Below are 12,766 nucleotides of genomic sequence, written 5' to 3'. Positions count from 1 at the left end.
AAGTTATCATAATGTTTTGACTTGTTTCCAGGATCTTGTGCCAACTTCATAAGATATTTAGTATAGGTGGTAATCGAGGCATTATTGGAGTTGGGGTCAAATGTGCCTGCTGTTCTGAACTGTTGGCTTGTGTTGCTTGTTGTTCCAAAGTGTTCCTTCAGGCGTAACTGTCTGCCAAAGTTTTGAATATCCACTAGTGTGTTGAAGGTATTCATCCTAGCATAGGGTACAAACGAAAGTCCTTTGTTTAATAATGAAAACTCCCCTGGAGTTAGTTCTCTAGAACTAAAATGTTAAAAACCATTGTTCTCTATCTTCTCAGTGGGTGGAGGGCACTCACAGGACTTTATGAAAAGTAAAATGCAATCTTTACGTGCTGCTTGCACAGAAGGATGAAAATTTGTCTTGAAGGCCATTGAATATATATATATATATATATATATATATATATATATATATATATATATATATATATATATATACATATATATACACACACACACACACATATATACACACACACATATATATATATACAAACACACAGCCATCAATCAGCAGCTAGAACCTAGGTTCTTTGCTGCTCCTGAGCTTAGCTAGATAAACCTTTCAGCAAAGGATAACAAGAGAAGGAAGCAAATTAAAAAATAGAAGTAAATTGGAAAGTTGCTCAAAATCTTATGCTTCGTTTAAATCATGAATGTCTAATTATGACTTTGTTGCCCCTTTAAATACCAAAGTGGTGGCTCTGCACAACATAGCAAATTAATCAGTAGTGCCTCTATACACTGAGCTAAATAATAAAGTTGAATTGAGTCTCACAAAGAGAAAGCTTTTTGTTTTAATTAATGGGAGGGGGTACCTTAAACTAAATCTATAGTCCAGTGATTCTCTGGCAGTGTCAAGCCAATTTGGTGCAACAACCTCATCAGAACATGAAATTATCATAACATACAATTCTAACACTTACCTTAAACACATAATGGGTTATATATTTTATGATGTACTATAATGGATATTCATTATACTACCATACCGGCACTGTGCTAAACATAGTTTATTTTCATTAATAACTACGGTTAACCAAAACTGGAAGTACTTAGTATAGATAATCTGTGGTGAAAGAAATAAGGAATCATAAAGGGACTACAAGGGGACAGGATCAATCCCCCAAATATGTTGGCTTTATAACAAAACACTACTTGCAGCAACACTGTACACACAGAAGAGTTATAGGTTTGCAATGTTCAGTAAGAAAACCTGTCCCTATCATGTCAGGGAGACTACAAAAAAACCTCAATACTTGCAAGTATAATAAGCAGCACTTCACATTAAAAAGGTATACTTAATTATTTGTTTAAAAAACAAACAAACAGTCTTACTGCTCGATGGTCCCCTGGTGTGCAGAGGGGGACATTAACAATACAGTAAACCGGATTGCTTTAGACACAGCTTGTGTTAGTCTTAGCACAAAGTGGGGGAGAGTTAAAGGGACATGCCACCCACATTTTTTCTTTTATGATTTAGAAAGAGAATGCAATTTTAAACATCTTTCTAATTTACTTATATTATCTAATTTGTTTTATTCTCTTGATAGTCTTTGATGAAAAGCATATCTAGATATGCTCGCTAGCTGCTGATTGGTTGCTGCACATAGAAGCCTTGTGTGATTGGCTCACCATGTGCATTGCTTTTTCTTCAACTAAGGATATTTTAAAAATGAAGCAAAATAAATAATGGAAGTAAATTGTAATGTTGTTTAAATTTCTATTCTCTATATGAATCATGAAAGAAAGATTTTGGGTTTAGTGGCCCTTTAAATATATCTACATCTGGTTATAATTAACTATATGTTAGTTAATTTTTAGCACCAAGTAGAATCCAAATTTCTACGCGTGTTCAATTTAGTGCAAAATATACTCAAACCTTTTTAAACAATAAATATCAAAATAGTTAAGCAGGACTAATAGTTGAAAAATGATTTATCTTCAATATTTTTTCAAAATAAAATAAAATAAATGAGGCTGGGAACAAATCTCTATCCAAAAGACTTTACTAATATTAAACTAGCAATAACAAGTTCATAGGCAAAATAAACTAAAAATGGGGAGATATAAAGTACAAAGTATACGTATAAAAACAATTTTGATACAGTTTTCTAGTTATCTATCTTATTACTGATACAGTGCAAACATAGGATACGGAGTAGCAATGTTAAATGAAAAACTAAGTATGAGCTCAAAAGTTAGTTAAAAAATTTTTTTGTTATAAGTTATCTCACTGCAGTGGATATAAAAATAATACAGTCAAAAATTTGTAAAAAATGTGACTGATAAAAAGAAATTGGTAGACCTTGATATAGTGATCCCGTACTAAATAGCCAAAGGGCTAAAAAAATAGCAAAGATACTTTTCGTCAAGGAGGTTAGTAACAATAGTACTTGTAGTGGCGTTTTACGGCGTAAAATTATGGTTGTGTAAGAGTCACAGTGTGGATCTTGGTGTAGGGATCCTTTAGGTAGTAGCCGAGGGGCTAAAAAACAGTAGGTAAAAACTAACAGTTTTCGTCAAAGCAAACGGTGATTAGAGTACCTGTAATAGCGTGTCTTTGTACTGCTGTTTCCAGCTGTATGTGACTCACACCGGAAGCAAACTGTGTGCGTTGAACCCTTCCTGGTCACGTTTGCTATGACTCACCGATAGTGGAATCAGAGATGTAATCTGATAGGTCGAATCCGCTCAACCTCTATGTCTGTCTTGAGATAGATTCTTGAAGTGCTGTTAGATACACGAAGAATAGATGAAAGAAGGGTCCAAGGGGGTATTAACAATACCGATAGTGTGCAGGTTATATCCTGGGTGCTATTAGTAATAGCTTGTGGACCAAGAGAGTATTGCTGTAATCTTCAAACCTTTATAAGGTGGTAGGATCCAGACGATCTGGATAAATGTGACTCTGCAAAAGTGGATGAAATTTCCAATTGCACAGGGGTTCCACTTCCAGGCAGGATTGCTATGCAATCTGGTAGGCTCAAACAGAGTTGTGCAGTTTTCCAGAGTCACTAGTGCTATGGCTTAAATGGCTCCAATGAAGCCGTTATAGGTTCCGAGAACCTTGAGTTTATTGTTCAAATTAGCGCAAATTCAGCTGTATGGGTTCCGAGAACCTTGAGTTTATTGTCCAGAAAGCTGGTTCACAATAACAATGGGCAAATCTACGCGTTTCAGCCGAAGCCTTTATCAAGATCTTGAATTGTATTATTATTGTATTAGAATTGTATTGTATTACCCAAAATGGGGTCAGATTGTTTAAACAATAGTAAAATTTGGTATAACCAAGCCCGTTTTATAACATGAGGGAGCTGGAGTAATTAAGAAAATAATGAAAAAACATTGGGGCATTCTTAAATCTGACCCCATTTTGGGTAATACAATAGGGGATAAACCACTAATCACTTTTAGAAAAAAAAAAAATTAGAAATTTAAAGAACTATTTAGCCCCAAGTAAGCTAAAAAAGACAGTGGGGAAATGAGGATAAACGAAAAGAGAAACACTCTAAGCAACTGGTTATCCCTTCCTATGGGTACATATAAATGTAATAAAAGTAAATGTAACGTGTTCACATGTAAAAAGAGGAAATTTGTTCAGAAATTCTGGAGGTACTGAACAATTCGAAATCAGACATAGATGTAACTGTGAAACTGCTTACACTGTATCTCTTACGATGTAAATGTGAGTTGTTATATATCGGGCATACTAAAAGGAAGACAAGGACTAGGTTTAATGAACACCTGTATAATATAAAGAATGGTTTATTAAAAAAAAAAACAAAAAAAAAAAAAAAACAACAGTGTACCTAACCATTTCTCTTCAGTCCATAGTAGTGATCCCAGGGGTCTTGAGATTCAGATTATTGATTGGATACCCCCTGATAGTAAGAATAGGTTAAGATCATTGAGACAAAGAAACAGAATGGATTTATAAATTAAAGAGTCTGAATCCTTATGGACTTAACATTGATTTAGATGTACAAGCCTTTCTGTAGCTCATTGATCACAATGCACTATTTATTTAGTATAAATTTTAGCTCTAGTAATTACAATTATTTATCTGTATATTGTTCATTTTTGGTGAAAATTAACCGATATTTTTCATATCGTTTTTGGACAATATATTACTTATCCACTCGAAATATAACCATGTAACTTTTAGGACATATATTATATATATATATATATATATATATATATATATATATATATATATATATATATATATATATATATATATATATATATATATATATATATATATATATATATTTTGATGTGCTATGTAATGAATTTTATCACTAGAGCATCTTGAAATGATGAATTTTTAAATATTGCATTTTAAATGTATTGTATTTTAAATGTTGCCGAGTTTTTATGTATGGTAAACAATATTGTTTATTATGACTTGTTACATTTTCATTTATATTGATGTATTATTCAGCTATTTCTACTTAATATATTTTTAAAATGTGATACGAATCTGTTATATGAACATATTGCTGTATTAGTTTGACAATGTATCACCTTTTGAAGTACTGACACTCTGTGAATGAGTGTTCGGTCAAAAAGAGGGTGTGTAGTATTAGTATGTATCCGATTGGTGAGAATAATGCCCAATGAGGAGCAACCTTTCGCTTGAAATAGCAACACACCTCTCTTTATGCATTCTGCTCTTGAAAAAGCTCTGGGGGAAACGCCTTGAGCTTAGTAGTCCATTCCAACACCGGAGGAGTTTCCCTGCTGTGTGCGCGGTAGGAAAGTTCCCTGTCGGAAGTACGTGCCAGCCGTGGAGACCTTTGTTAACGGAATAGGACTTCATATGTTCACAACATTAATTGTGAAATGCTGAAAAGAACTTACATCTTGTAAGTAAAATCTGTGCTGTTGTGCTGTTTAATTGAATAAAATCTACCTTGAATCGTGTCCTCTTGCGTTGTCATCTTTCTTACAGTCTGTCAGGGAGACAACTAGCCAAGATCATGTTTTCCACAAAAACTCCTCAAGTGTCAGACCAGACATCTTGAATCATGACCTATGAGTACAGTTAATGTATAAATCCTTTCCCATGACTTGAGTTATAGCATGAGAAATACAAGCCAGGAAAGAATGAACACTACGGCTATGTTTTCTGGTACCAGTCAATGTATCTACTCGACCAACCCTACACTCAGGAATCTTTAACCAGACAGCTATCGGTTCAGCACAAAGACACACACCAAGAGCTTATTTCACAAGGTACGCGTTAACCCAGGACCCAACAGTAACTACATCAACATCAAGACACTTCCGCTCTGACCTAGACATTAGGATGATTATATTCCAGCTCTAAGTACTGAGCGTTTTTGTTTTAAATTTAGCATGGAATAAATATGCTTAATATGGGCACGACAAGTAACTATCAGTCGGACTAATGTAAATGGAAGGTGACCGCTGACCGGCATCTCACGTTGCTACCTACGCGCCTGCAACAGAACCTGCAGATTGCTGGGGAGCTGCTCCATATCAGTTGTCAGGCTCTAAACTGATGGGCGCCGGTGGGTCTCTGTGGGTCACAATAGCAGCGATCCCTAACTGCTTATTAAGATCTGCGACTGTGTTAATAGCTGTGGTTGCAGGAAAGTGCCTGCACTGCTTGGCGTGAAGCCTAGTTACTAAGCATGAACGGAACAAATAACAGATCAATAAAATGACGTTTGCATAACTTCACTTCCTAAACTAAAAATAAACACTTGATATAAAAAAAATAAAAATAAAATGTTTATTTCATGCACCAATTTTGCGCTCCAAGCTCAGAGCAATTTTTGGCTTTAGGCCGAAATTTCGGTGCATCCCTAGTTATGCACTTAGCCTAAAGGACTTGTACAGATGTTTACTTTTCACTTTCTCAGGACAGTATAAGTTTCTTTTTAAGTTTACTACTACTCCTGGCTTATGTACAACCCAGAAATAATAGGAGTCAGCATTAGGATTGTTTATATCAGGTGATTTGGGACTATGCTGTGCATAATACTGACTTAGCCCACGTTGCCCGGGATGATGACGTCACTATATTATGTCCGAAAACGTTAACTAAATAAAAGTGATTGTTTAAGTTCCCATGTTCTAAATGTGTATGAGATAGATATAGATATATATATATATATATATATATATATATATATATATATATATATATATATATATATATATATATATATATATATATATATATATATTTTTATTTTTTTTTTTATTTAGTCTTTAGCGCTTTTGACTTATCAGTTTAAATAATAATAATAATAATAATAATAATAATAATAATAATAATAATAATAATAATAATAATAATAATATGTACCAGATTCAACCTCTAGAAGTATATATTTGTTATTTTAAGAGCAGGCTAGATATTTGATTCCCAACCTTATAGCTGGTTATTTACCATTGCATATTTTAGAATGAAGTACAGGTTACTTTATTGAGAAGCTCCTTGCCAAGGAGGAAAATACTTTGCATTGGTGGAGCTAACAAAGATAATTATCCCACCTTGGTGAAATTGGCAAAAACCCTACTTATGCATCTCAGGCACCTCAACACCATCTGAGCGCCTCTTCTCTGCTGCAGGCTAAATAGAGAGCCAGCAGAATGTGGACATTTTTGCATTTTAATGCAAAGTTTCTGAAAGAGTGAAGAACAGAATGTCCTACCGCGTGACAGTTCTACTGCTTTTGTTTCGCTTAATGATAAAAATTTACTTTGCTGCTTAAAAATTGGGCAAACTGTTGTGTTAATGTAAAGTTTTATGTGGATTTTAGTTTAAATACAGGGGGGAAAGTTTTTATTTTTTTTTTTTAATCCGATTAGTAAAAAAAAAAAAAAAAAAAAAAAAAACACACAATGAACTGAGATAGGAGAGAGATAAAATGTATCTTATCAGAATCAACACTTTAATTCTCTAATAAATAGAGTCTATAATTAATAGTGCTGTGTAGACCATCAAAACAAAGAGTAATAAAATGCAAGTGTCAAAAGACCTGAAGTAAGGGGGCAGTTTGCAGAGGCTTAGATACAAGGTACTTGCAGAGGTAAAACATGTATTAATATAACTGCTGGTTATGCAAAACTGGGGAATGGGTAATTAAGGGATTATCTTTCTTTTTTTTTTTTTTTTAAACAACAAAAATGCTGGTGTTTATTGTCCCTTTAAAATGACATGATCTGAATCATGATCATATCCCTTTAAGCTTTAGAAGATATTGTCACAACCAGTTCTTGGGAGAATAAGAAAACTCACAGCATTTGCTTGTGTCAGCCAAACAGATCTATCACGTGCCAATGGGATGAAACCAGAAAATTCAGTGCTGATTTTCAAAAACAAGGTGACTACCCTCACTACAACATGAAATAACTGAATCACTGTGCAATACTGCCTGTATAAGCTACTCAGTATGCAGTAAATTAATATTAAACATGACATTTATTTCATCATAAAAGGTTATACAAAAAAAAAAAAAAAAATGTTAACTTAGAAAAGGAGTTTTTCCCCTGTATACTGTAGGCTTCAGTGTATTGGCCCTGCAACAAGCTACAGAGGCTTAATTATAGCTTCCTCAAATTAGCCTCGGTAAAGTGGAGATAAGTGAAAGAAAGACAGGTGTGTGAGGGAGTAGAGTGAGAGTGAGTGAGTGTACACACACATATACAAAAACCTATATGTATATACATGTGTATACACACGTACATATATACTTTTTTTTTAAGTTGTGCTCATAAGTTTACATACCCTGGCAGAATTTATGATTTCTTGGCTATTTTTAAGAGAATATGAATGATAAACACAAAAACTTTCACTCATGGGTAGTGTTTGGCTGAAGCCATTTATTATCAAATGTGTTTACTCTTTTTAAATCATAATGACAACAGAAACTACCCAAATGACCTTGATCAAAAGTTTACACACCCCATTTCTTAATACCGTGTATTGTCCCCTTTAACATCAATGACAGCTTGAAGTCTTTTGTGGATGAGGCTCTTTATCTTCTCAGATGGTAAAGATGCCCATTCTTCCTGGCAAAAAGCCTCTGTTTCCTGTAGATTCTTGGGCTGTCTTGCATGAACTGCACGTTTGAGATCTCCTCAGAGTGGCTCAATGCTATTGAGGTCAGGAGACTGAGAAGGCCACTCCAGAACCTTCACTTTATTCTGCTGTAGCCAATGACAAATCGACTTGGCCTTGTCTTTAGGATCATTGTCATGTTAGAAAGTCCAAGTACGTCCCATGTGCAGCTTCCGGGCTGATGAATGCACATTTTCCTCCAGTATTTTTTGATAACATAGCTCACACATCCCCAAAACATCAGCGATCCACCTCCGTGTTTCACAGTAGGAATGATGTACCTTTCATCATAGGCCTTTTTTGACTCCTCTCCAAATTTAGTGTTTATGGTTGTGGCCAAAAAGCTAAATTTTGGTCTCATGACTCCAAATGACTTAGTGCTAGAAGGTTTGAGGCTTGTCTCTGTGCTGTACAGCGTATTGTAAGCAGGATACTTTGTGGCATTTGCGTAGTAATGGCTTTCTTCTGGCAACTCGACCATGCAGCCCATCTTTCTTCAAAGGCCTCTTTATTGTGCATCTTGAAACAGCCATACCACATGTTTTCAGAGAGTCCTGTATTTCACCTGAAGTTATTTGTGGGGTTTGTCTTTGCATCCCGAACAATTTTCCTGGTAGTTGTGGCTGAAATTTTAGTTGGTTTACCTGACCATGGTTTGGTTTCAACAGAACCCCTCATTTTTCCACTTCTTGGTTAGCATTTGAACACTGCTGATTGGCATTCTCAGTTCCTTGGATATCTTTTTATATCCATTTCCTGTTTTATACAGTTCAACTACCTTTTCCCGCAGGTCCTTTGACAATTCATTTGCTTTCCCCATGACTCAGAATCCAGAAACATCAGTGCAGCACTGGATGAAAGATGCAAGGGTCTGTCAGGAGTCCAGAAACTCATTGACCTTTTATACACACACTAATTACAAGCAAACAGATCACAGGTGAGGATGGTTACCTTTAATAGCCATTCAAACCCCTTTGTGTCAACTTGTGTGCATGTTATCAGGCCAAAATCACCAGGGTATGTAAACTTTTGATCAGGGTCATTTGGGTAGTTTCTGTTGTCGTAATTTAAAAAGAGTAAACACAGTTTATAATAAATGGCTTCAGCCAAACACTAACCATGAGTGAAAGGAAAGTTTTTGTGTTATTTATATTCTCTGAAAAATGGCCAAGAAATCATAAATTCTGCCAGGGTATGTAAACATATGAGCACAACTGTATATTAAAAATGTTGCTAACAAAATGAGTTTAAATTACAGAACATTTATTTTGTATGCAGACCCTCAGCAATGCAGAGAGAATATAAAAAGGATGCCAATGCTGTATCACATTTTCTTGCAATTAAGTACAAGCAGTAAAAACCTTTAGATCTCTTCTCATGTGCCCAACAGAAGTCAGAAGCAAAATCTGTAACCTGGGTTTTCAAATGCTGCAAATTGCCTTAAAAGCAGCTCTTTGATTTGCAGGTTACAGAGTTTGCTTTCTGGCTTCTCTAGGGAGCGTGAGACAAGCAAGAAGGGTTCAACTGCAGTCCCTGGGCATGGAATGGGGCAAAAACAAGGGTCCCCATAAAGGGAAAACCGCTTCATACATACAAAATCTTACTTTGGGCCAGCAGTTATTTTGTCTTGATGTTTTTTTTAGTGACAGGTGTGGAACATGTTAGTCATGTGCACACATTTACATTAATCTCACGTTGTGTTACAATTGCAGAGGCCTTGAGGAATGACAGGCATTTAAAAAATTGCTTCACGTACGTCACATGAATTTCTAAACTATGTAATGGATGTCAAACACAAAAGATTAAGAACTGTTATAATAGCAATTAGTGTACCTGTAAATATTAGTGTCTGATACACTAGAGTGGCACTTATTTAAGGCACAGTACAGTGAATACAGACAAACTCACATGGGGATTAACACTGGCTGAAGGATATGCCAGGCAAACTTAAATGCTAGGGCACCCCATAGCCTCAGCACCCACTGATACAAATCAGCTTGACACAAAACAGACAACCAACTCACCTCAGCAAACATTCAAAGTAGGGATTGACTGATATATTGGAGCGGCCGATTATTAGCATTTCTGAAATATCGGTATCGGCCATAAACTTAGCTATATTCCCAATATGGAGCAAATCAAAACAAATTTAGCTCTGTGTACTTCAGGGAAACTATGTACTTTTAAGTGACACAAATCATCTATAGCACAAATAAGCTGGACATAGCATCTAATAATAAAATAGCACTGATAAAAGAGTCCAAGCCCAGGTGTTCCTGGGAGCTCAGTTACCAACTACCATACCCTCAACGGCAGCCTGTAGATGGACTTGCATAAACAAAATGATTTGTGAAATGGAAAATGTGATCTTTAAGTGGTACTTAAAGCTACATAGCTTCCCTGAAGTACACAGAGCTAAACTACTTTTGATTTGCTCATAGGGGTCAGCAATACATAAAATCAATCTGATTGCTAATTGCCGTCACAAATAGAATATTATTTGTTGCAGTCTGATAAATTTTACACATTTGCAAAACATTTCACTAAAGCTGCTATATTTGACGATTTTTTAAATATTTTACTTTCCCCTTTCAGGGGCATAGAAAAAATAAATAAAAAATAAATAAATAATGATAGTTCAGGCACATCAATTAAAATGTCCACAACAACAAACCTTGAGTAGAAAGCTATGCAGTATAGGAGACTAGTATCAATATTCTCTAGTAGTGGATAACAATGATCTGACCATTAGTTGGCACTATTACACATGTATAAAACTGCCCATTAGTGACATAATAAAGAAACTTATAGTCCACTCCTCAGTACCAGGGAAAGTATTTGCAATCCAGTAAATATATGAGCATATTGAAAATTAAAGCAAATAAATAAATCTTGCACTGATATTCCAGCATGCCCTTTCTTTCTCTGTCAAGTGGCAGTATATATATATATATATATATATATATATATATATATATATATATATATTAACCCTTATCTGTAAAGTGTACCAAGTGAGCGTGTTTTTAGTGAAGTGGCAGCAAAATATGAAAAAAACAGAAGCCGTTTAACAGGAGAACATGGTAAAAGGTTATGCTTTCTGCACTATAATGTTTTTCTACTTAACTGGGAGTACTGAAGAAATTGTGTAGTGTCTAGCTTCGCAGTAGTGACTTAAAGGGACACTGAACTCAAATTATTTCTTTTGTGATTAAGATAGAGCATGCAATTTTAAGCAACTTTCTAATTTACTCCTATTATCAATTTTTCTTCGTTCTCTTGCTGTCTTTATTTGAAAAAGAAGCCATCTAAGCTTTTTTTTACATTCAGAACTCTGGACAGCACTTTATTGGTGGATGAATTTATCCACCAATCAGCAAGGACAACCCAGGTTGTTCACAAAAAAGGGGCCGGCATCTAAACTTACATTCTTGCATTTCAAATAAAGATACCAAGAGAACAAAGAAAATGTGATGATAGGAGTAAATTAGAAAATTGCTTAAAATTTAATGCTATTTCTGAATCAGGAAAGAAAAAAATTGGGTTCAGTGTCCCTTTAAATTTAATTGTATATCAGTGAGCAGTTTAAAAAGGGATTTATGCCTTTTTTCTGTTTTGGGGAGCGCAGCGCAAAATGCTCAGCAGACAGCCAGGGGAGCGCAGCAGACAGCCAGGGGAGCCGAGCGAACACTCTAGGGAAGCACAGCACATTCCCCCAGCACTGAAGCAGACACCGTGTTACCTGGGACCCCTTTACTCACCATGTGTGGTGGTCTCGGTGGGAGCGCTGGTGACAGAGGGAGCTGCTGTAAGGGTCGTTCCGGGAACAGTCACTGCAGGAGCAGGTGATGAAGCAACCAAGATGGTCCCAGGCTCTGTTGTCGGCGCAGCACTAGGCGCCAGACTGGGGCTATACTGTGCAGGCCCATGGGAGCTCGGCGTGACCTCCGGTAAAGTAGGCTCGGGTGTACTGGCGGGGCCCCCCGGTGCACTCCTTTGTGTGGCGATCTGTATGCCCACCTCGTTCTCCGGTGCAGTCCCCCCTATGACGGGTACAGTTCCCGATACACTCGGCGCTGCCTCCGGTTGGGTTGTATTAGATCCCAACCCGCTGCTCGCTTGAAAATACACAATGAACCAAAACAACGCGAGCCCCATTGGGGCGTCCATCCTCCGCCTCAGGACCCCGGGCCTCCCTTACACACATCCGACCCCCCTTCCTGCATCCCGACCACTGACAGCAAAGGACCGGCAGCCAGCTACCTCACAGCGCAGCCCGGCACCTGTACGTGAATGACAGCAACACTAGCAAATCGCGGCACTTGACTCAACGCTGAGTGGGTGTTTCAACCAATCATTAGATAACTTATACGTCAGACCTCTCTCAGCATCCTCTTTCTTTTGCTCTTCTTTACCTTACATCCCATACATTTCACCTGCGTTTGACGGACAGGCATTACAGCCAATGAAAGCACCAATGACGGTTACTCAACCAATCTCTTAAAACTTCCCATTTCACTCTGACACCTGCTTTAGATTGACAGCTACAAAGTCCAATAAACACTCCAGATTTTGACTCTTTCGTAGACATCAGCCAACGAATGCAGATCTTTTATAT

At 36.5% G+C, this 12,766-nt stretch overlaps 1 protein-coding gene across 1 annotated transcript in view; it reads right to left on the bottom strand.

The window, feature by feature from the left end:
* MEGF9 (multiple EGF like domains 9) overlaps positions 1-12,453 on the bottom strand; it is a 217,202-nt gene extending 204,749 nt beyond the window's left edge. The window contains exon 1 of the mRNA XM_053695645.1: positions 11,910-12,453. Within this exon, the coding sequence (XP_053551620.1) occupies positions 11,910-12,318 (409 nt within the window). The 5' untranslated portion in view covers positions 12,319-12,453. The remainder of the gene's footprint in view (positions 1-11,909) is intronic.
* Between the last annotated feature and the right edge of the window lie 313 nt (positions 12,454-12,766).

The sequence above is a fragment of the Bombina bombina genome, chromosome 12 (genome assembly GCF_027579735.1).
Source record: "Bombina bombina isolate aBomBom1 chromosome 12, aBomBom1.pri, whole genome shotgun sequence".
NCBI lineage: Eukaryota > Metazoa > Chordata > Amphibia > Anura > Bombinatoridae > Bombina > Bombina bombina.
The sequence above is the reverse complement of the archived record's forward strand: the minus strand, read 5'-3'. Positions and strand labels throughout refer to the sequence as shown.